Source organism: Molothrus aeneus, chromosome 25, assembly GCF_037042795.1.
Source record: "Molothrus aeneus isolate 106 chromosome 25, BPBGC_Maene_1.0, whole genome shotgun sequence".
Taxonomy (NCBI): Eukaryota; Metazoa; Chordata; class Aves; order Passeriformes; family Icteridae; genus Molothrus; species Molothrus aeneus.
Genome location: NC_089670.1, coordinates 4,088,262 through 4,113,600, shown reverse-complemented (window position 1 = coordinate 4,113,600; position 25,339 = coordinate 4,088,262). Strand labels below are relative to the sequence as shown.

The 25,339-nt window shown below is 42.7% G+C and overlaps 1 protein-coding gene across 1 annotated transcript in view; it reads left to right on the top strand.

Moving 5' to 3' along the window:
- The first annotated feature begins 1,455 nt into the window (after positions 1-1,455).
- Positions 1,456-25,339, top strand: part of SEC14L1 (SEC14 like lipid binding 1) — a 43,466-nt gene continuing 19,582 nt past the window's right edge. Inside the window, exons 1-2 of the mRNA XM_066565663.1 lie at positions 1,456-1,568; positions 3,482-3,573. Of these exons, the coding sequence (XP_066421760.1) occupies positions 3,511-3,573 (63 nt within the window). The 5' untranslated portion in view covers positions 1,456-1,568; positions 3,482-3,510. The remainder of the gene's footprint in view (positions 1,569-3,481; positions 3,574-25,339) is intronic.

The following is a 25,339-nucleotide window of genomic DNA, read 5'->3' as shown; positions in this document are numbered from 1 at the left end:
ACCAACCTTAGATGAAGATCAGCAAGCCACAAGAGTTTAAGTAGAATAATAGTGAAGTTATCACGAGGTGAAAAAGTAGATTTTGGGGTTTCTGGAATGGGGGTTCAGGAGGCAAGATGGAGAGAACTGGGTGTGTCCAGCCTTTCTCCTTCTTCTTCTTGGCCTCCATCTTCTGCTGTGATGGTGGCACTTTTAGATTGGTTTAGAGTAGAAGCTCACTGTCTAACATAGGTGATAGGTATTGGGAAGTAATTGTAAACATTGCACATGTAGTTTTTAGTATAAAGACATAACACCGCCCTGGGGACAGGCAGAGTGCCTGGAACTGTCCTGCTGGATGGACTTCAGCAGGGCAGGAGAAATTTTTTTATAGATAAGATACAATAAACAACCTTGAGACCAAAAACTTAAGAGCTCCGACTCATTCTTCAAGCACTCGGGCTGGGAAAAGAGACATTTAACATTTCTCAGGGTCATGGCGACCAGCAAAAGATCCTGAGATTTGGGGGGCACTCTGCCCCTCTGCTGCACTCAGGTGAGACCCCAGCTGGAATACTCTGGAACTCCTGCACAGGACATGGACGTGGGATGATTGGAGGGTTGGCGCAGTTTTGATCTGAGGAAAGGCAGGGAGAATTAGGATTGTACAGCCTGGAGAAGACTTCAGGATGAGCTAACTGCAGCCTTCCAGTACAGAATCACAGAATTTGCTGAGTTGGAAGGGACCCACCAGAATTATTGAGTCCAACTCCTGGCCCTGCACAGGACACCCCAAGAATCCCACCATGTGAGAGCATTGTCCAAATGCTCCTTGAGCTCAGACAGGCTCGGTGCTGTGACCACCTCCCTGAGGAGCCTGTTCAGTGCTCAGCCACCCTTTTGGTGAAAAGCTGTTCCTTATATCCAACCTAAACCTGCCCTGACTCAGTTTCCTGCTGTTTGTGAGGGGAGCCTGCAAGAAAGATGGGGGCAGAGTATTTACCAGGACAGGACAAGGGGGAATGGCCTCACACTGACAGAGAGGAGGTTTAGATTTGTTTAGTCATCATTGCTGGAGGTGTTTAAAAGACTGGAAGTGGCCCTCAGTGCCATGGTATAATTGGCAAGGTGGTGTTAGGTCAAAGGTTGGACTCGGTGATCTCAAGGGTCTTTTCCATCCTAACTGATGCAGTGATGAGAGATTTGAAGAAATTGTTCTTTGTGCGGGCGGTAAGGTAGTGGAACAGAGCAGCTGTGCCTCTGGGAGTGCTCAAGGCCAAGCCGGACAGCGCTCGAACCACCCTGCTTTAGTGCAAGCTGTCCCTTATACCCACGGCAGGGCTGAACCTCGATGATTTCTACGGACCCCCCCCCCCGCCCCACCCGCACCATTGCTCCCTCACGCCCGGCGGCCGCCCCGCGCCGCCCACCGCGCATGCGCCCCGCCCGTCCCCGCCCCCGGCAGCGCGCAGGCGCCGGGCCCGCCCCCGCCCGGCACCGCGAACGACAGGCAGCGGCGCGCGCGCCCCTCCCGCGCAGGACGGCGCTGCCCCGGCGGCATGAGGGGAGAGTGCGGCCGGCTCCGAGCGGTAAGCACGGCGCCCAGCCTCCCGGGCCCTCGGCCGCGACCCGCGTCCCCCAGCCCCAACCCGCGTCCCCCAGCCTCGCCGCTCTGCCCCACGGCAACTTTCCCATTGTCCGCCCGCTCCCCGCCGGCTCCTCTCAGCGCTGGCTGCGGGGAGCACCGAGGAGCGGTCGGCGCTGCCCGCGGAGGACGGGGGGTGGTGATGGTGGTGGTGGTGGTGGTGGTGGTGGTGGGGCAGGGGTCGTGGTCGTGGTCGTCGGGCGGGTCACGGCGGCCCCGCGGCTGCTGCGCTCCGGCCGCCCCGGGCAGGCGGCTCTGGCCGGGTTCCTCCGGGGCAGCGCGGGGCTGTCACAGGTGTCCTGGAACCCTCCCGGAGTGTCCCGGAGTCCTGCGGGCCAATGCGGGGCTGTCACAGGTGTCCCGTCCCCTCCCGGAGTGTCCCGGGGCAATGCGGGGCTGTCACAGGTGTCCCGTCCCCTCCCGAAATGTCCCGGAACCCTCTGGGGCAATGCGGGGCTGTCACAGGTGTCCCGTCCCCTCCCGGAGTGTCCCGGGGCTGTCACCGCTGTCTCTCCATCCCGTCTCCTCCCGGGGTGTCCCGGATCCCTCCGGGGCACCGCGAGGCTGTCACCGGTGTCCCGGTCGCTGCGGGGCTGTCCCAGGTGTCCCGGATCCCTCCGGGAGAGCTCAGGGCTGTCACCGGTGTCCCCCCATCCCGTCCCCTCCCGGGGTATCCCGGTTCCTTGGAGTTTCTTTGTTGTGTAACTCTTTTTGTCCGGGGATTAGAGAGGGTTTGCGGCTGTTTGTGCTGATTCAGGTGGTTTTGTTTTTAAAAAAAAAAAAAAACAAAAATTGCGGGGTGGTCATGGGTAAATTCTTCTCGGGGCTGGGATGCCGGAGAACTTTCCTGTGGCTCGGGGGGTTGTTCTTGGCTCCGGCCGGGGCCGGGGAGCAGCCGAGCCGCGCTGCCCCAGCTCCGGGGCCAGGAGCGCTCCCGCAGCGCCTTCCGGACAGAAAAGCGAAGCGAACTTGCTGTAAACCCATAGCAAACCCATTTCTTGCTGTAGCAAACCCATTTCTTGCTGTAGCAAACTCATTTCTCGCTAAAATGAGGCTGGCTCGCAGCCCGCGATTCATATGCGAGTGCTACTGCCAGGATTTTTCAATAAACGTAATTGCAGTCGAGAGAGTTCGGGTCAAGCACTTTGCTGGGTAGAGCAGGCACGAAGCCTTTGGAGTAATTCCTCTCCGTGTTGCCAGTGAATCTTTTCTGGCTGCATAGTGGAGTTTTTCTCGAAGTTTTTTCCCCCAGCTATCTCATAAGTTTTCCTCAAAAGTTTCAATTTTTTCTTGAGATGATCAAGGAGTGCTTTTGATCCATCAGTGGGCTTTTGTAATCCATTTTCTTTCCTTCTTTCTGCAAACAAGCACTTTTAACACTCATTTTTTAAATTTCTTTTTGTGCTTTCTGTATTTCTTTATTGTTTTTTTTTTTCCCCCCTAGTCCCTGCTCTGAACAGGGCAACCCACATACAGTGCTGGGGGACTGGGAAATGCTTCTCTGCCTGTCGCTGGGATGTGTCAGTGTTTGGTTCTCAGCAGCAGCAGCACAGGAAATGTCACCATCCTGACAAAGAGTCATAAAATATGTTGAAGATTTGTTACTAAAAGTGGACTAAAAATGTGCTAATTTTATCTTGTCTTTGGAAGAAGTGATAAGTCATTTCTGACAGAAATATATATATATATACATAGAGCTTTTCAGGGCCCCTGTTGGGTCTTAAAAGAGGTTGTCAGGGAATTGTGAAGGATTTCCTGTGGAATTGCTAGCGTGGTACCACGCACAGACTAATTGTAAGAGAAAATTGAAAATGGCTTCCTACGTCTGACAGATGGTTTTAAAAATTTCTTTTTCAGGTTTGAGTTGATCTCACTAAACTGCAGCCATGGTGCAGAAGTACCAGTCCCCCGTACGGGTGTATAAACACCCTTTTGAGTTAATTATGGCTGTAAGTATTAATTTTTGCTGCAATTTCCTTCTTGACAGTTCCTTGTGTTGCTGAGTGATTGCTGGGCTTTGTTTGATAGGTACTGTAGAATATACAAAGCTGCAAACAAAATGCAAAATATGAGAGCTGTGTGTTTCAGTGATTTCTTCTCTGCCTAGAGTATTTTGTTAACATAATGTGCTCTGCTTTTCTGCCAAAGTTTAGACAGTGTTTGCAGATGTATTTGAAAGTTAGTGCAAAAGTAGGATCCAAGTGTGGTGGGAGTTGATTACTGGGGGCAGACTCTTCTAGAACAGGAGGAAATGTCATGTACACTGATTAAAACATTGTTATGTTGTGTCTTCATCAGTGTAGAGTTTATAGGATTAGAGAGCACAGAGAAAGCCATGAAAGCAAGGATATGCCTGAATGAAAAGGGAGAAAGGACACTGGAAACATTTTGAGGGAAGGGAAGAAAAAACTTTGCAGGGAGGCCAGAGAGATGAACAAAAAGCCTTTTGGGTGCATGTTGCTAATTGGTGTGATAGTGGTACAAATAGTAATGGACAGAAAGAAATTTAATTAGGTTCTCTTTTTTCTCTTTTTTTTTTCTCTCTCCCTCCCTTTTCTTTCCTTTTAGAAAACAGAGCAGAAGTAGGTATTTGACATTTTAAAGTATATTCAGTTGAAACCACAGCAGTGGGGCTCTTATGAGTTACAGAGAGCAATTAAGGAGCTTTTCCGTGATAAAAACAGTTAAAAGTGAACCGTAATCTAAATAATAATTGTTTGATTTCACTTGCTGAAAATACTATGTTTAATGGCTTCAGAGAGAGTTTTAATAGTGCTCATAGTGTAAATATTTAGATGGATCACGTGGGTTGGAGTGCAGGGTTCCTTACAGAAGTGATCCTTTGCAGTCACAGGGCAAAAAAGGATTAGATCACTCTACAGGGAATACTTGAATTTCTTTTTATCTTACTCCTAAGGCTGCCTGCAGTGTTACACATGTAGGTCTTGCTCTTGCAGACACTTGAAGGCAGAGCTGTTATTTTGCTGAGCAGTGAAGAAGCCAACTGTGATATTTGTAAGGTCTTTTATGACTTCAGTAGCTCTGACAGCTGGGCTTCAGGTGGTCTCTCAGTGAAATTTGATGGTGTCTGTAATTTTAGCCTTCAGTGAAGTTATATTGGCTCTTAGATCAATCAGCCAAAATTAGTTTCTTAAATTCCCTGGCTGTTTGCTAAACTGATAAATCTTTATCTTGCTGCTGAATTGAAGCCAAAAATTCTTCCTGAGTTATTTCTTCAAGGATATTTTGAGTCAAAATCCTGACATCAGAAATGTCCACAAGGCTTTGCTGGGTGTAATTAGAAACACTTCTGACTATTAATATTAACTGAGAGTTTTCAAACTCTTCTGTGTCTTGGGGATAATATCTGAAGAATAATATTTAACAAATATAAAGTCTTCCCTTACATTAAAGCTTTTCTTTAGAAAGCAAGAGGCTATAGTAGGTATGTGACTAGGCTAAAATAATAGTTAAAAATTAAAAGTGAACTAAGAGGAGAAGAATGCTTATAAAAAGGAACAGCCAGACAGGATCCTTTCAGAGACTGGAAGTTTAGCTGAGCAATAATACATCTGATTTAATTAGTCTGTGTCAGAACAGTGGGTTATCACTTGTACTTGCTCAGAATGTGAGCACTGGATGAACATCCTCCCCCTGCCATGTTGCTGCTGTTACTGATTTTTAAAACTTGTAAAATTCCTGCTGGTGATCCATCAAAACTGTCCATGCATTTTCTGAAGTGTGTGGAGGAGTCCATGAGCCAAATTCTGTGAGGATTATAAACAGTATATGCAAGCTTGATGCTTTTTGTTACTGTTTCCTCTTGGTTGAACAGTGATTGCATAAGTTGATGAACTGTTTCTGGGAGGAATACTTGTGTCAAATTCTGTGCTCGCTAAAGTGGAAGCACTACATTGCATATTCTCAACAAAAAAAGTGCTATAATGTTATTTTAACAGTGCCAGCAGCTCTTCTGAAACGAGGCACAGCCTGGCATATACCAGGCTTGAATTTAAAGCACCCAAGAAATGACTTAACATTATGTGTTGTGTTTGATTTTCCTTTGACCCTCTCTTTTATTTGCACCCAGCCCTTGAGAGAATGTGAGATTTAAACCCACACCCAGAGATACTCATCTGTCAGTAAAAAATCCCTGGAGTAAACTTTGGTCAGTGCAGCAGCAGTGTTCTGTGTGCTGAATTGTTTTAACAAAAATCACTGTTTCAAGCCTGGCTCTTGTGTGTGATCTCATCTTTGTGTTCAGGGCCTGAGTACCTCTAAAAGTTTTCTTTGGCCAGTTGTTCTCCCTTCCCTGGGTGTTCTGTGGAACTCCAGGGTAATTCTTTCTCTGGAGAATAACCAAGTTCACCAGTGTCAGTGAATCCCCTGTGCACTGGGAAGATTCCCTGGATGATACATGTTGCAATTGCAAATCGGAACTCATTAAGTCAAACTAATATTTAGCCTTCAGATCGAGAAATCAGCATTAATTCTTCTGTTCTGGAAGGCACTGAGAGAATGCCACTTGCAGAGTGGGTCATTTATAGTGCAAATTTCCGTTTTTCCCCACTTCCCCCTTCCTGGGTTTCCAAGAGGTACTTGAGGGAGAATGGAGCACAATCAGCATTCCATTCATGCAGCTCTAGTGTGCTCCCAGGGAACTTTGTTCTCTGCTTAGGGTGACTGCAGCTCTATATTAAGACAAAAAACTGGATTTAATTCCACTTTGATCAAAGCCACAATTGTCAAAACAAAAGCGTTTTGCAGGCAATTATGATATAAAGACTTCTAAAATAGACAACAGTCAAAATTCTTCTCCTGAGTTAAAATTGGTGTTGAAAATAAGTTTCTCTGTTATGCTTCCTCCACTGAAATCTAAAACTCATGTGCTGAACCCTAATATATCTCTATAACAATATCCTTAAGGCATGACCCCTGATCTCCCAGCTGGGGATTGGTGAGGAGCTCAGAGAGTTGGGCCATCCATTGCTTCAAAGCTTCCTGCCTTCCCTCAGCATTAAAGTCCAGCTGTGTAAAATCTAATAGAAGCTACTTCCCTTGGAAATTTCCTTTTACTGGCGAGTTGTGTGGTTCCAGATAATGCTTAAGATGCAAATCTTTTAATAGAACCATTTCCTAAACTTGAAAAGATTCTAGAATCATGGGCTAGAAATTACCACACTTCAGTCTGACACACCTAACCCAGGCCAGATGATTTTACCAAATACTTTCCAAAGCTGACATGATGATTTTTGGCTGCTCTGTGGAATATCTGTCACAATTAACTTATTGGAATCTCTGTGTGTTAGTGGATATGTATTTTAAAAGCACCCAGAGCAGCAGCTTGCACAGCTGTTCAGGAGACTGAATAGAATTTTGCTTCTCCTCCTGTTCAGAGTTTACGTAATGCTGGAAGCAGCTGAAATGTGGAAAAATGACTGTTTACTTAGACTCACTTGTCAAGTTACCAAGGTTAAATATACTGGAGAAAAACTGAGAAGCTGCTTTTATAAAACTTCCAAAGATTACAGATTTCAATTTTTTTTATATTAGCTTAAAGAGGTTTACATTTAAAGTAATACAGGGACTTTGCTGAATAAGTAGTTCTTAATATTAAAAGGCAGTTAAGAACTTGAATCTTCCTTAACACACGAGGCTAAAATTAACTTTGGAGATTCACAGCTCATTTTCAGTCTGACATACTTTAGATAATTCCCCTTGAGTTTAATTTCCAAAGTAAATTTAAATAATGAATAATCACTTGCAATGGCATTTCAAGGGTGGAATTTATGCAAATGGAAAATAAATAAGATATTTGAAAAAGCACAGATTGGATTGAACCATTGACCAGCAGGATTTTTCTTTTTAAGTTTCTGAAAGCTCTGTGAAAAATGTATTGCTCTTCAGCCCATTTAGAAAATGTCCTATTTACAGTCAAAATCACTTAGCTTCAGAAATAATGTGAATTTTAAAAAATTGATCTTGCATTTTGCCACTGTTCTGATGGAATATCTGAACTATCTCAAGCATGACTCTTTCCTAGTAAGTATAATGTGTAGTGCCTTTGATTATATTATCATTTTAATGGTTCAAATTTGCTGCTTCTGGACATCAGGCTGACTCTCTTTGGCTTTATAGATCTAAAAAATAGTTCTTAAGGTGTATCTCATGAATTAAAGTATCCCTAAATTACAGGTAAGTAATAAGATGGTAAATGGGATAAATGCACTTCAGTGATAAGAGTAGATTAGAAAAAAAATGATCTGTTTTTCCAGATTGACAAATCAAAGTATAATCCCTTGATCTAGGTTGTAATGAGCTTCCTGATCAGCAGTACATTATTATTTCACTATAAAAGTTATTACTTTGAAAAGTCATTTAAAAAAATTCAAACTCTATCAAGCTAAGTGCCACACCTGCTCATAAACACTCACCATTTTTATTCCTTCCAGTCTCATTTTGTTTTCCTGGAAAAAATACATTTCACACATCATGTGGAGAGGGGTTGAGAGGCTGGTGAGGAAAAGGAAGCTCTTCTGCAAGTGCTTTTGAAAGCACAAAGTAGGCTTTAAATATATAGAGAAGTATTTTACTCCCTGAAGAAGAGTGCTGTGCTGAGAATTTGTCCTGGATACTTAAATCCTGGGGAAGGGAATAAACTTGAGTGTTTGCTCCCAAAACCTCTGAGCTGTTTTCCCTTCTGCTGTAGAACTCCCTGAGTCTCATCTGCTTTGCTTCCTGCCTTTGAAAAAGCTGAGTTGAAAATTCAGCCTTATTTGCTGTTGGAAATGTGTTGGTAAAGCTGTGGTGGAGCAGAGGCTTATGTGGAATTTCTGAATTTATATTAAATACCTGCAGGTTCTCTGCTGGTTGATGATGGTGGTGTTAGACACAATGTAAGAAGAAATGATTATTTGGCCACTTGTTTGGAATGAGCTGTGGGTAACAAATAGGAGAGTTCACTTAAGTACTGTGGAAAAATATTGACTTAGCAGCCAGCTAACAGTGCAATTCATGTGTTATTTTGTGTTATTTCTGACCTGTTTAGCTATTTCCATGCTTGGTTTCCTGGTTGTTTATTTTTTTTGGGGGGGGGTGCAAACACATGACCTGACTGTAGCTGACAGCTGCAGTTCTCTTGTTCACCAAAAGCTTTGAGTCAGTTTTTAACAAGTCCTTTACACTTTAAAGGCTAAGCCACCACTGCTGTCACACTCTGAAAGGTGTCAGAGAAAGGAAAATATGTATCAAAACAGCTTTTGTGTTTTGTTCTGAAAGCACTCCAAGCTTTTCACCCCTGCAGGTAGATGTTTCAGCTCTGCTGTGAAGTGCTGCTCCAGGATCTGTTGATCCATCCAAGTGATGCTGCCTTTGAGTTAAAACTCCTAAATTTGTGGGAATCTGGCAGAAAAGAAGTGGTTACACATCCTGCAGAGTCCTGGACACTCAGGGTTCTACAGTTACAGTCTGAAGAAGGTATAATAACTTCATGCTCATGGTCTAAAGTGTGGTTAGACAGTAAAAGCATGTGTAAAAGCCTTCAAAACCTTGTGGGAAAGAGATAGGGTGATTTTTTTGGGGATTGATTAAAAAAACATATCCAAGGAGAAGCCAGAGGTTGCTTAGAGATCAGAATGAGGTGTTTCCACATTGTTGGGCAGGCTGTGCTGCCCAAGGACTTCACCTTCAGTCAGAGTCCAGAATCTGGAACCCAGAATTGAGGGGTATTTGTTGTAACCAAGACTGCTTTTGCTTTGAACTTGGTTTGGAGTCAGTATGTTCCTGGAGGGAGGCCAGGGATGGAATCTTTAAGCTCCTGCATTCTGAATGTAAAATGAATCTTCTGAGAATATGCAAGGAAAGCTGTTAATTAGCTCAAGTTGAAATTAATTACAGGTTGGTCTTAAACGGTCTATTTCCTTTTCTCCCAAGTGAATTTGTCTTGCAATTTTTTTATGTAGTTTAAAAATACTGTGCATGTATTCTAAATTAAGAACTAGGATGTTCAGCTGAATTATTTAACACTTTATTTCGTTTTTGTGATAGAGTTAAGACAGGTCAGGTTAGCAGCTCATGTAAAATATTAAGTAAGGCCTTTTACAGGTAGTTTGATAATTTGACTTTCTCCCAGTCAAACTGCAGCTGGTTCAGCCATCAGCAGTCAGTCAGTGTGTGAGATCAGAGTCCTGCCAAGGGCCCACACTGGTGGCAGCATGGCTGGGAGGACAGCCTGGCATCCTCTGGGCTCCACTGCCAAAAGAGCACAAGCCAGCAGTGAGCCATCACAATTTGAGATCAGCTCTCAAGGTCTTGGCTTTTCTCTGCACAGCTTTTGCTCAAGTCATGCTGATTTCAGCCCAGTTCACAAAGTTTTTCAGCTTGTGGCCTTTTTCTTCTAAGGGTCAGAGAAATATCACCAAAATGTGCTTTCCCATTGTAGCTGAGCTGATGCACCAAGCCAGCCTAGGGACACAGGGTGGGCCAGAGCTGTCCTGGAAAAAAGGAAGATAAATTCTTTGTCAACCCCATTTTTCACAGCTGAGAGCAACCCTGTGGGATCAGGTGCTCATCCCCCTGTGCTGTGGGTGAGCTGCTGGCAGCAGGAAACAGGAGTCAGAAGGGCATCTGGCACTGGGGCTGCACTGGGAGCCCTCAATTCCGTTGGGAAATAATTGGGGATCTGCAGTTTGAAAAATGCAGAAGCTGCTTGTTGTAACACTAAATGAAGGGGCCATTAGAAACCTGATTCAGCAGTCTTCAGGTATTATTTAGCAGTGCAAAGTACTTGCAAATTGCACTTAATGGTTTGGAGTTGTGGATTCTGTGAGTTGCTTTGGCATAAAGGGGGCTCTGTTCTTGCTTTAGAAAAATGAAAATTAAAAATTTCTATGTTATGTGCTGGAACAATCGCGTGTGGATGGACTGGCTGCCTGTCTTGCTTTGTATTCATGTGTAAAACTTCATGTTTGAGCATTTTCTATCTTGGATTTCTCTTGGGTTTTACTTTATTGTAATTAGTTTTAGGGTTCTATATATATGCAAATTTGAAAATAAAAATATCACCCGGCTACCAGCTTTAACTCTGGCAACAGCAGAGGGATTGTGGGAGGGAGCAAAGAGAAGCTACTCTTTTGCATTAAAAATGAATTTTTATTTAAACTGTTTTAATTCTCAATTATAAATGTTTGGGCTGTCTTAAATTACTGTTTCAAGGTTTTGTCATGGTCAGATTGATGAAGTTAAATATCTAAATCTGTGGGGTTATGGATTACTGGATAATTACAGCTGTTTTCATTTTGTTGGTATTTATGCTCTCATAACTTGAGTACAGATGCTTTTTGGAAGACATGCAGATCAATTTGTGCAGGAGTTGAAAGCTGCCCTGCAAACCTCACCATCTCAGCCTGTCTGATAACTTTCTGCCATGCCTAGTGCTGCTGTAGTATTAGATCATATCTCTGTGACGAGAATAGATCTCATTTTGTGAAAATGAGTATTTCCCTGGTGATGGTCGGGGTGGCAACGTGCCATTTAGAGTTGTTTATCCCACAGCAGAAGGGAGCAGCTTCCTGATGAGAGCACTTCCTTTCTTGTGTGCATTGTGTCCCTTCATTTAGTGTAAAATTCAAATGCCAAAGACATTTGGTCCAGGTCAGGCATACCAGAGAGCAGGAGCCTTTCCAGAGGATGTTTTCTTCAGGTTATTTCATTCAATGTGTGAATTATACTGTAGAATTTGCAAAACTGTCTTTGCTGTGCAATTCATTGGCTTGTAGATAAGTTCTTCATTACTGAATTCAAGGCACTATGAAATTACTTCTTTCTATTGAAGTGTTTCATGGTGTGTGTGGTGCAGCCATGGAAGTTGTAATGAACAGGATTTAAGGCAATTTCACTTGAACTTGTTTGTTCTGTGTTGACTAAACCAATTCATGCTTTTGTTTGCCTTTCTTTGCTGTAAAGGAGGGTGAAGAACAAAGAACTGATTGTCTATAATCTCTGACATTTAATTTCTTTTTAGAAAAGAATCAAATGACTCTTGACTGTTTGTTTTTTTTATTATAATTATTATTGGTTTATCTTTTGAAGCTAGGTGGTGTTTTCTGTCTGGTTTTTTGGGGTGCAGAAGCTGTACCATGCCAGTGATGGATCTTGCACTGGTATCACCTGGTTATTGAGATATCTGGATGATGAATTTGGATTTTTATTCTGTCTCTTAATGAGAAGCACAGAACTGGATTGCACCATGAGGCCTCTCTAGCTAGTGCTGCCTTTCAGGCAGTGGCCAAGGGCAGTGTCTGCCTCCAGGGGAGAAGATAGGAATGAGATAAACATATGGTAACACTCTCTTAGGACACTCTCTCATCCTCCAGCAATGTGTCTTGACAGCCCTTCTGGTCCAGAATGTGCCATTGTCAGGAATAACATCTCATGTGCTTGATTTCTTGTGCTCCCAATCCCTTCTGGAGCCCAGTGAACTCTGTGCTGATGACACTCAGCCAAGAGATGGATCCTCTCCCTGGAGCCTGGCAGAGCTTGCTCAGCCTCACACCTCCTGCTCCTGTGTCAGCAGAGGCAGCCCAGCCTGGCTCAGGCTCTCCCAGGTCTGCCAGGTACCTCCCTCAGGTCTTCAGTTACTCATTTTCATGGTGCTGCTCTTAGTTAGTTCAGTAGTTTAAGATTTCACATGAGGAATTGCTGCTCTGTACTCTTGGTTTTCCATCATCAGGTTTTTTTACCTTTTTGAGGGTCTCCTGATACAGCAGACATGGATGGAAAGTATTTTTTTGTTACATTTCCTAGCTTGAGATAAATGGTGTGCAGGCTCCAGACCCTGTCATGCTGCATTTTGCTGGCATTCCATTGACTTTAGTGAATAGTCAAAACTTAAAACTTATTAATTTGTTTGCTTAACATAATATGGCTGCTCTCTGCCTGGCAGTTGATGTTTTGCTGGTCCAAAAGCCAAACCAAGGTGTTGCTATTTATCTATTTATTCAGTTTTGTGTTCTTCTGCTGAAGCTCACTGTACTGACAGTCTTGGAAGAGGGAAATCACTGGTGCAGTGCTTAGAGGCCAATTGCCTCTGGGCCAGATGAGAACCTGGTGGGTGAAGTCTGAGGCAATGAAGTCAAACCTGTTCCACTGAACCTTCATGGAGGGGTGGGGGGGAAGGTCTGGAGAGTTTTTTCCTTGTGCTGGTACAAGTCTTTAACCTCTCAGGCAATGGTTTAATGAGGAATTCTGCACCCACACTGTAGCAGTGCTGTAGTCATCCTGTCCTCCTCCACTCATAAATTAGATTTTGTCTGCACAGTAATAATTTTATTTAAAATAGCCTAACATATTCCAGATGTTAAACACGTTGTAACAGACCTTCTTATTGAAAGTGTCTGTGATTCTAAGACCAAACAAGAGATGAATACTAATTATAGGACTCCTAAAAGTGAGGCTTAAACGTGGTACAATAGAGCAGCAAGGAATATTTGACTGTTCTAAAAATAGATCCTCAGTGGACACAGTGAGATTGCAGCTGAATTGTAAAAAACTGACTGCAGAGGCACCAAACTCGCAATTTTGTTAACTGGAAAAGGAAAGGGGAAGCCAAGCACCAAATTCTGCTTTCAGTGTGACAATACCCCGTGCCTGTGAAATGCCTGTTGGCAACACAGAGCGTGCTTGTGATTGTTCAGCTGCTGTAGGACAAGGAATGGTAATTAAAGAAACGGTAGGACAAGGTTAATGATTTACAGCTGTTTTTATGCGTGTCTCTTAAAAAATTCACAGGGAGATACGTTCCTGTGTTATGTAAAGGGCTGTGCATTGCCAGCGTTGCAGAGAATTAGGAAGTGCTTGGGAATAGCTGCCATTCCTCAGTAATCACATGTCGGTCTCCAGGCACTGAAGCTCTCCTGGCCCGTCGCCAGCCTTTGCTGTGATGCTCTTTTGGAGGTCAGCCTCTTCTCCAGAGTGCTTTAACCTTGAGCCAAAACAGTCGTGTCCTGTGCGATTGGGGTCAGAAGCCAAGTTTCCTCTCGGAGGAAGGAACTACTGAAGTTGACTTTAATTGCAGGGCACATTCTGTCAGACAAAGTGTTGTGCCCCGAGCTACGTGGCTTCTGGGCCAGACTGATTTCCATCTGTCTTGCTGGGAACACGGGCAGGGCAGGCATTTCTCTCCGAATATACAACAGCGTTGCAAATGTGTTTAATACAAACAAGGTACAGTGACATTGCAAGTCCATGTGGGATTGCTGTGGCCCCCACGAGGCCAGGTAAGATCTGTGTGGGGTGAAGAGCAGCTTGGAGCAGCCCAGCTGTGCAGTCTGTCCTCGGTGTTCCACCTTCAGTCTAGACCAGAACAATGCCAGTTGTTTTCTAACCAGCAATTTGATCTTGGTCTCTCAGTCATAAGCCAGCCTAACCTGAATGGTCAGGCTTTCCCAGCTTACTCCAAAGGAAAGGAAGATTAAAATGATTTTATTTGCATTCAATGTGGTTGTTGAGCTTTCTGTCCTTAACCTTTTGTTTTTCTTGAGGAAGGAGTGGTACTTGCCCAACTTCTCTATTCCAGGTTCTCATTTTAGAGGTTTGTGTTTCAGGATTGTACAGAGGCTGCAGTTGAAGTTTGTCTTGCTCACTCTTCAGTGGAGGGGCACTTTGGGCTCTCTGGACTTCCCAAAGGGAGGAGGAGAATTAATTATTCTCTTGTGTGTGCCTGGAAGGCAAAGCAGGTGTAACTCTGATTCCTACATAGGCTGTCCACTTTCTCCTCTGTCCTGCCCTCACATTAAGGTGTCTTCTGAAGATGGACATTTAGGTTCCCATACAAGAATCAATTATTACACAATTCCACCTGTGCAAATTTATTTAAGCAAACCACAGATGACTCATATCTGTTTTAAAGTAACCACTCTTCAAACTAAAGTCATGTTGAGGCATGTCTGTGGTTACTGAAGATCATCTTTTACAGATAGAAGATGGAATGGTAACCCTTTTCTTCAGCTTGCATCCTTTATCCCCAGTTTGTTCTACCTGCTGAATTGGTGTACCTTTTGCCATCAAAACTTCGAATAAAATTGCATTAAATCATCAAAAGTTTAATTTTTATCTGGAAGAAGATGGAATCTGTGTGTAGCAGAGTGGTTTTCAAGTAGTCATGGGCCAGTTCCCTTCCAATGTCATTCCATGCAACGTGAGGCCCCTGTAATTTTGCTGGTAAAACTTCTCTGAGCACTTTTCTGAAATGAAAATGCCCAGATGTTGAATGGAAGGAGCACTGAGGGGGATAGAGTGGAAAGAGCCTGCATGGGTGGCTTGACTGGGCCCAGCCCTGATGAGAATTGAGGTTTCTGTGTCTGCCTGTTTCCTTCTGGTGCAGCAAGAGGCTCTTTGCTTGCTCTGCTAAGTTGGTGACCACAGCTGAATAACTCAGCAGTGAACTACCAGTAAAATTCCACTTACCTAGAACAGAACCTTTTCTGAATCACCTGTTTTATTTATAAGGCCTAAATTATTTTAATGAAATATTAAAGTATTAAAATAACTTTAGGCATGCTTGAAAACCCTGAACACTGAGGCTGAGATTCTTTAGCTCTGTAGCCAACACATTTAAGCTGCCATACAGAGGAAATTTGCTGCAGACCTTCCTGTCCCCCAGAAACTCCTTTTTTTGCTCCTGTTTTTTGCCAGTGCTTCTATTCCCTTCCTTGCTTTTGGTTTTGGGCAGTCTTAAGTGAATCTGTGCTATTTTTAGTATAACTCAGATTTGTCAAGAATGCTTAATGAACATATGTTGTCAAGTATTTCCTTGGACAGGCTGAGAGTGTCACTGATATTTAGTTGCAGGTGCTGTCTAAATGGAGCATTTTTTTAATAAGCTGCCTCTGAAATCCTTTTGATTTCTGGTTTGTGTGCTGATAGAAAAACAAGCACTCCTTTGCTTCACATTTACTTTGCAGAGAATGTAATCTGAAATTCTGAAATGTGTGTAAACTTTTTTAATCACTACAAGGAAATGTGCTTTTTCCCCCCTAAAACTGTTACTATCTTTTTGATAGTAGGCAGGGTTTGATGTCTGCTGTAAACTTAACAGCAGTAGAAAATCAGTTCTAAATCCTGTTTCTGAAAGTGATACTAATATGCATAATCCCATCTAGCTGATTCTTAGGCTGAATTTCTCCAAATCATTCTTTGCAACATCTACCAGAGGTGAATTTGTTGCTGTGTCCTGTGATTGACAACTGAGATAATGTCCCAAAGTCCTCATGGTTTGGGGTCATGTTTTGTGCAGTAAGAATGTTTTGGTTTCAATAGGACTCCTGCTGCTTTCTCTGTGTGATGACCTCCAAGGAGAGAAGTTTAAACACGAGCAAGACAAACTAAAATGGGTACCAAATTTTGGGAAGATGGTGTGGATGCTGTGCTGAGTTTCCTTGGAGATCTGTCCAGTTTCAGTGACATTTAGCAATGACCTGGAGGATGTCATGAGCAGTGTGGTGTTTTCAGGGCAGTGCTGGGTTAATGGTTGGACTCAATGGTCCTAAAGTCTTTTCCAGCCAGAATGAGTTTATGATTCCATGTGCATTCCACCTCAAAGCCAGGTTACAAGAGCTGGCCTCCAGGGTTGCCTTTAGAGCTGTTTAAAATGCCAAGCTATGCATTTGGTGTGGATTTGGAATGTAATTAAAGCCAATAAGTGATCAACACTGTAACCATGGAAATGCTGCCTGAACCACAGAGAGGAACAGAAATGCCAGTAATTGTGTGTTGGTGCAGTTGCTTTCACTTGGAAGTGCTTGGTAGCAGTTTAACACATGAAAAGTCCTGCTATCAGAAATCCAGGGTGATGGGTAAGCAGCACTCTGTGAGCTGCAGTTTCCTTTATAACACAATTTCAGTGATATTTCATGATTTTTGTGATTGGCTGTGTGTATCAGCTATGCTTTTGCCTGAAATTTAAGATGAAGCTGTTCCTTTTACACTGCAGAAGACTTGGAAGAGATTAAATAGGTGTGAAGTAGCCTGGGTTGTCCCTGCAGAGCTGTGTGGAGATAAAGCTCTGTTCTGAAAGGTTGTTTGGCTTCCCCATGCACATCCCCGGTGTTCTGGATGAGTGGTGGTAAGTGCTGTTTGAAGCCAGGAACCGAGAAGAAATTGTCTCTACATTTTTATGGCCTCAGAGTAACTTAGTGGAGCCAAGCACAAGGAGAACTTCTGTGCTGTTTCCTGTCTCCATAGAGATTTTTAATTTACTGAATCAAAGCCCTTCATACAAGATCACAAAGCAGTTATTGAATTTGAGTTTAGTCTGTATACTGGGAGATTTTGTAGTGGTTATGGGCAATGTCCTCATTGTTTTCAGGAATTTGCAGAATGGATGTGAAGCTGGAAGTTTCTTGCTGTGTTTTTCTAGGATTTGAGCAGCGAATTGCCTGCCCTGCACGTGGGTAGGGCTGTTAACCTATTTGATAGAACAAATAGATATTGTTTGTTCAGTGGTGACATCCACTGAAGACACGATCGCTTTAACAGGTAGAATCTATTTGAAATGTGCAAGAAACTTAACTGGGTATTTACTTTCTTGAAAGTACTGTGGGCTTCTAGTACAGCTTCTAATATGTAAAAATGGACAGAGCAGACTTACCCTCTCCTTTTTATAGGAAGTAATAAAATCTGAGGCTTTATATAGTTAAGCTGGGGGTGAATTTAAATGTATTGGAATAAATCTGCTCATCCTTTCTTCCTCTTTCTTTATGGACATTCACAAGGCACAAGTGGGTTGTTCATAGCAGTGTAGAGCCTGAAATCCTTTCCAGTGAAACGTGACTAAATCAAGAGAACCCCTTAAACAAGTATAGGCACCAAGAGAAGATGAGGACAAGTAGAGATTATGCTTTTCTGTACACTTAATAAAACCTTTTCTTCCATGCAAGACTCTTGAGTGCCAGAGGAGCTGTTGAGGGCAAGAATTAATGGCTTTGGTAAATGCCAGGAAAAGAAATGTTTTCTTATTCACCTCATTTTCCTCAACTCCTGCTTCCATGGAGAGTTTCTCAGGAATTTCATTTGGATTCCACAGAAGGAGAGGTGACCTGAGGAAGCTCAATTTCCTGGCTGCTAAGCCAGTTATTCTTTCAGATGCTTTCTTGAGACAAGGATTCTGGAAAGAACAAGTCCTTGTAGCACTTCATGATTGAACAAAACCCAAGGAAGCCCTGGTGGTGTTAATGAAAAGGTTTTGCAATGCCCTTCAGTGTTTGTTGGGTGTAAGAGCAGCTTAGAGCACAGGTTATTTAACATCTGTGGGTGTTGGAGGCCCAGGGAGTTCCTGGAGACTGTGCAGGGTTCTGTAATGCCTGGGAGCTCAGGGCTCATTCAGTGTGGGAAGTCTCCCTGGATCTTCTGAGAAGAAGAGATGCAAACCTGGGCTGTACATTTGAGCACCACTTCAGTGCAGTGTCAGAAATACAGCGTTTGAAGAATCTGAATATCATGCTGCAGTAAGTTTTTGAACCACTGACAATTTCTCTTCCCAGATACTCAACCTGAAAGCTCTGATCTCTGCCTTGGAGAGCATCCAAGGTTGTTTTCAAAGATTGCTTCTCTTGCTGTTTGAGAAATAATTAACCTTCAATTACAACTCATGAACAACATCTGTGCAAAGGAGGTTCTTGTTAGTACTTGTCTGATTTGTATAATAATGTGTTTGTGTGGTGTATTAAAAAAAAAAAAAAGACAAACCCCAGAACTTCAAAAACAAAAAAGCCATTGTAATTGTAGTCCAAGGATCTGATGCATCATTATATAAAACTTTTACAGCCTCCTTTATGAAAATTTTAGACTAACTCCATTGTTTATGAACTTTAAGGTAGGAATGTACTTCTGCAAAGCAGAAGGAGCTGGGCCATTTTGCCAATTACTTGGGAATGCTTTGCTTTGGAAGACTGGATATGAACAGTGCTGTAAACTTACACACTTAATGCAGTAAAGTTCATTTAATTAGAAAGTTCCAGGTCACTTCTTACACTCATGTAGTAAACAGGAACTCTTTAGCCTCTAAAATGGAGCAGAATGTTTATCTTACTGATATTGACTTGTCCTATTGATTTTTCGGTGTAACTTGCAGAAGGGTTATTTATTTTATCTTGGGTACACTTAATAAGCATCATTAATACTGAGATGGCCAAATTTCTTTGTACCAGGGAACAGAACAGAGGGTGAAGACAGTCTATTGTGGTTTTGAATGACTTGTGCCATTCCAGGGTAAAATGGACTTTTTTGGACTGTAATGGAGGGAGGATACAAGAGGTGCAAAGTAAAATCAGCTCAGGATGCAGTTGTAGGAAAGTGTGACGGGGAGAAAGGAGAATTGTGCAAATTTTGTTTTCCTGAAGCTTAGAGTAAGGGTCCACTCTCATTTGCCAAGAGAATGCCAGCTCATTTTGGGAATCCTTTGGAATGCATCCCAGCACACGGAGCAGCCGTGCCCTCAGATCTGCCTGCAGAGCCAGCTCTCTGCTCCTCACACCCTGCCCAAGGACAGCTCTGCTTGCAAAGGCAGGATTTTCCTCTCTTCTGTGCAATTCTGCTCTGCATGGAGTGGAAGAGCTTTTTCCTGTTGTAAAATGAATGTATTTAAACAAAGGTATATTTGAATGTGGGGCATTGGGATTTAGTTTCTCTTTCAACAAACCAAGATGAAACAGAGCCTTCCTTTTTAATGAATGCTTGCTGCATGCTTCATCTGTCTTAATCCTTAAAATCTCTGCAGTAGCTCTCCTTCAGGTGAAGAGTTATAATTTTTAATTCAAATTGCTTCCACACAAGGTATTTCCTGATGTACTTTCTAATTACTTACTCCAGTTCAGTGATAAATTGTTAAGCAAACATTTTGTTTGTTGATCTTGCTCTGATAGCCAGCAGGTTCCCCATTGGTGAATCTTACTGGAAAAGCTATAGTGTATTAGTTCTAGTTCTTTTTGAACATTTTTAAAGTAGAAATTGCAATGGAAGGCTTAAATTCTTTTCTTTTTTTCCTTTTAAAGTAAGTCATAGTGTTCTTTACATTCTGGTCATATCTTGATGGCATAGACTGTGCTAAGATTTACAGAGAAGTCAAAGGACTGTTAAACAACCTCCTATTTGCTGAGGACCAGAAATGGTATATAAAGGAAATTTTTGTTTAGATGATACCCAACCATTCGTGGACAGGTTGTCTGTAGTCCCCACAAGCCTCAGCTGTGATCTGTGTAACTAAAACCTTCTCCATCTTTTCCACAGACAGTTCTAGAACTGAGTGCTTGCCAGGCAGCCTTTGTTTCCCAGCAATAAGAGAATAACTCCTCTCTTTGTAAATGAGAACATTTAATGAGGTGAAAACACAACAGAGAGAAAAACCACTAAAGCTCCTGAGCAAGGGCTGCTGTGGAGAGCTGCTCTGAGGGGAAGGTCCCTGCACCAAGCCAAGGGGAGCAGGGCCTGCCTGGGACCCTGAACGTGCCCTTGAAGTGTGGAGGTGTTTGAGGGTCCCCAGGATGAGGGAAGAGATGAGAATCTTGACTCCATGTTTCAGAAGGCTGATTTATTATTTTATGATATAATATTAAATGAAAATGATATACTGAAACTATACTAAAGGAAGAGAAAGGAGACATCAGAAGGCTAGAAAAGAATGAATAATAAAATCTTGTGACTGACCAGAGAGTGACACAGCTGGACCATGATCGGAATTCACATGGAACCAATCCAAGATGCACCTGTTGGTAACCACCTCCAGACCACATTCCACAGCCATCAGACACTTATTGTTTACATTGCTTTTCTGAGGCTTCTCAGGAGAAAAACCCGAGTGAAAGGATTTTCATAAAATATGCCAGTGCCACTTGGAGGACTTGTCCCTGCAGAGGTGGCTTTACAGGGGAGTCTCTGCCCAGAGAGCTGCCTGCCTGTGTGTTAAAGATGTTTGTGCTTCCCCAACGTGCAGTTTGCTTCACGTTCCCTCTCCCCAGTGCCTGGGAGTGTTACCTTACCAAACCCCCTATTTCTGGAGCTCTTTGAGGTGTATCCACTGTAACCATCTGCTCTCTTGCCTGCACGCCCCCGAGCTGCTCACTCCCATGTGAGCTAACATCCCTCAGAGCCACTGAGATCAACTGCTTTGTTCAAGTCTCACGATTTTTATGCTGCTTTGAACAAGTGTCATGATTTTTATACATATGTATGGATTGTGAAGGGAGTGATGGAGAGCTCTGAACAGCAGAATACAGGGCATGAAAAGTTATTTGCTGATCTGTGTGAGTTCGGCCAGAATTGTTTCAAGCTCAGCTGCCAAGAATTTGAAAGCTCTTGGTTGCCCTGCCGTGGGGTCACTGCTTTTCCTATTGATCTGCAGTGCTCTAATGCAAGGGGAGGAGAGGATACAGTGATACAGAGATACCATCTCTATATGCAGCATCCCAAAAAACTCACTTCCTTTTCAAACCAGGACATGCAGGAATCCTCAGGCTCCTGGAATGCAGCCTGTGGAGCCAGGGCAGCATCCTGAGTGACCCTTCTTTTTTCTTGTGTTGGTGAATAATTCAGAAACCCCGCGCACTGGAAGTGGATGGGGAGCACAGTGAACTTTGCTATGCACTTGCATGTTGGTGCCCACACATGGTCAGGCTCTGCAGGCAGAAATTAAAATTAGCACTGAGATTGGACTGCCAGGATGAATCTGTTCATGGGTTTTCTTGAGGTGCCCTTGGAGAATGTGGTGCTGCTCTTGGAATATTGCTTGGCCAGTAATTTTGGACAGAAAGCATCAAAAAGAAATAAAACATCTTAACAGCTTGATTCATGCCATTAAGCTGCTAAAGCACTCAATATGCTTAATTTCCTAAATGGTAATTGAAATTCCTCTGTATTTCACCAGGTTAGAATTTCTGTTTGGAGGATTCACCTACTACAGCATAAGATTACTTGGAATATTTTTTTCCTCTTTAAAGTGTACAAGTTACTTTTGAGTCATTTAATGGAAATACTAAATAATCCCTGTCCTGGTAGGCTTGAGACTGGGAATATATTAATCTGGCCAGAGAAGCTGAGTAATTTATTTGCATGAATGACTGACTCTCCCTACTGAGGACTGAGCACATGCTTATTATCAAGGTATTTTGTTAGTCCTAGGCATGGTTTGAGAAGCAAAAAAGACAGAAATCTTTCAAAACTTGGTTGAGGGGGTCATACCTAATGCTGTTTTAAAGGTATTTTGAAAGGAACTTGTTATTCCTGATACTAGAATTCCAAAATCCAAGGGCTGTGGCAGCAAGTACAATTCCCTTGGCTATGAACAACGACTGCAATGGGTTTTAAATAGTCTGACTTCTGAATTGCTTTCATGTCTTCACACTCAGCTGAAATACTAGCAAGGATAAAAGTGGAATAAATCCTGTTATTTTGACTCTACTCCGAGCATGAGTTGCTAAGGGAAGCAGTTGGAAAAGCAGCTTTATTGCAGTGCTATTTTGGTTGAAATTACGCTTGTCAGTGCTCTTGCTGTTAACATGCATTAAGAAAGTTAAATTTGTGGTTCAAGCTGCTTCACCAGACTGTGTTTTTCTTGATGCACAATGCAGCTTCTAATGGATCGGAGTACACAAATGTTCCAGAGGCTGGTGGGAAATGTAAAAGTACATTATTGAGGAATTTCAGAATTGCAGGCTCAAAATCACTTTTTGTAAGATCTGTACACAGGTGTCTCAGCCACAGAGGTGTTGTGACTTCATGTCAAGCCCAGCAGCAGCTGCAGAATTTTGGGGATGAGCACATCTGTGCTTTTGACTTGTGCTCTGTGTCAGTCTCCACACAGCCTGTGTGTTAAATGGGACAGTGACAGTGTCATGTCCTTGAAATGCCATTCCTGGGTGCATTTAGTGCTACAGCAGCAGCACTTCACTCCTGCATGGAGCCCTTCAGGGTTTTCTGCAGCTGCTCCTCTTTTGAGGAACTAATTGTCTTTGATTGTATCTGTACAGTGAAATTGGAACACTGAGACAAAGGTGTGGAATATCTGATTTTATTTGTGAAGAGAAGACCTATCTGTCCAGGTTTCACCGCAATGCTGTCATACAAGGAAGGAGCAATATTTTATAATAAACTCTGCTTTATCAGCCTGCTGGAGGAACACTGCATAATGCAGTTATTTCCTGTCTGCAAAGCTGGATTTGAGACAAAGTTTCTGGTTCAAAACACTTTGGTAATGCAGCAAAATCCCCTCAGTTCTCTTGGAAAATAAAAGCAGTGTTTGATCTTTCTTTAATTTTCTCGTGCTCTTTGAATAGCTCCAGTCTTGGCCATGCATGTGCTGCTCTGACTCACGTGGCTCTTGCTGTGTTGTACCACAAATTACAGGTTTTCTTCCTGTGCTGTGTAGGTTTGTGGTGAAAGATCTGTCAGTGTCCTGTAGCCTTTAGCAGCTTTTTCCTGCCCACTCTGCACTCTGAAAGTGCAGTTTGTCCCTTGTGGAAGGCACAGCTGTGCTTAAATGAGATTGAATCTTTTGTTGTGGCCATGGTTTGCTCTGATCACCTTTTATTCAAACTGGGCTGTGCTGAGAAATGGTGCATTACAAGGATGAGTTGGCAGTGGGACATTAAGAAATAAAATCTGATTTAAGAGCCCAGTAAATTTGACTGTGAACAATTTTCTGTGTGTATGTTCTTTAGGGAGAAAGAATCCTGAGTTGCTGTTAATCTCTTGGAAACCTTCAAGTTTTTTTTTTTTGCTTTTCTGTGAACATTCAGCTTGCCAGCTTTTGGCAGACAATTATTTCATTCTCTTCTGAATTGAGCACATTCAATTCAGTCTTGCCATTTAAAACAACATATTCTTCTTGGGCATTTTTTTTGTTCCCAGTTCAGGAGCAGGTAATGCTCTGAATTGCAAACATTCACAGGGCAAACATGAAGTGTTTGGAGGACTGAGATGAGAAAAGTGTCAATATGTGCAAAGAAGGAGACTTGCAAAGGCTTTGCCCTAAAGGGGGCTGTTTGGATGGGGGAAACTCATCATCCAAAGGTAAAAAAGACTGAAAAAAGTGAGAAAAATAGATACCTACCTATTAGATACCTACCTATTAGGTAGCTAGTGCCCTTGCTCTCCTGTCTATAAAATAATTGTAACATAAGGTCCTCAAAAGTATTAAATGAAGCAATCCAAAAATGAGAAATGCTTCTAAATTCTGCTTCTTCTAGAAATGTTTTCTTTTTCTGACGTCAACTACAGTCATTGCAGTTAAAATAGGGATTAATTTATGAAGAATACTGAGATTTTTTCAGGGAGAGGGCTGAGATACTAATGAGCAACTGAAATGTCCAGCCTTCTGTCCAGAACAAGAGCCTTGTAAAAGAAATACAGCTTCTTTGCCATACCAACAGTGCTGACTATTGTGTTGCAGCACCAATGCTCTGTCCCTGCTGTTTGCACCCCCATCTCTGAGGCCAGGAATGATTGCTGTCCTTCAGTCAGAGCCAGGCAGCTGTGCACAGATGGGCTCTGGAGCAGGGACTGTGTGTGACCCCTTCCCTGGCTGCATTTCTTCTGCCTTACACAGCAGCTTGATGAACTTGGGACAGTCATGCTGCAAAAATTGTTTAAAAATATGCACAAAGGGGAAAAAAGCTGACGCTGTTTTAGTGCCTTACACCACTGTCACCATAGAAACACTGCTTTCAAACTAGGTTTGAGCACTGGTAATAAACTGAAGTATTTTAATTGTTCTAAAGGGAGAATTAAGAGACCTTTTCTGTTCCAGCCTCACCATTGCATACTTTGTGCAGCTGCTGCTTGTTTTGTTCCCCACCCTCTCCCTCTTGGTGCTGCAGCCCAGCTGTTGTCAGAGTAGTTGAAATCATCTAAAAGGACAGAGTGAATATTTTACCTTTTTTAAGGATTTGTTTCATGATTCTCTCTCAGATTTACTTTATCTAAGCTTTCTTCTTCTGCATTGGGACATCGTGCAAAATCCTACCTCTTCATCAAAGCCAGTGAGGTTCTGATAGTAGCAAAAATGAAGGGAAAGCAGGCTAAAGAGTTAGTTGCTTCACTGCTACCCCATGAGGAAAAAAACAGCCAAAGAGAAGCAGAGATACATCAGAGACTGTGAAAGAAAAAGAAAAAAATAAGAGCTCTCTTGTATTCTCCAGCCACAGTGGTTTTAAAATCAAAATTCAACAAGTTTGCTAGGGGGCAAAACACCCATTTTCCTCTTATTTGTTTTACTGATCCCACATCCTTAACTCTCCTGTCTGTCTGATTTAATACCATCTTTTCTGTGTGTCAAGTATTTAAGGGAGGAAGATATTTACATGACTGTGTTTTTTAACCAAAATCAAAGCTGTTGCTAGCTCTGCATTATTACGAGAAGTTTTACATTTTCACAAGTGTGAAATGAGCTCATTGTATTAGACTGGCTGTTGTTGGACAAAACTGGGAACTGATAAACTGCAGTGAAATCATTAGGAACACTCTGTGCCCAGGGAGCTTGAGAGCTCTATTAGCTTAAGAAATAGCTTTTGAAATGTTTTTATTAGAGCTTGGGGAGCTGTATGAAATCCCTCTAGACAGCTTGGTGAAACACCGGTAATTAGTAAGTGGGTTTTTTTAATCCAAGACATAATTGTTTTGTCTTGTGGTATTTTAAGACTGGAGGGTCTGATTTTCCTGTTATCAAGG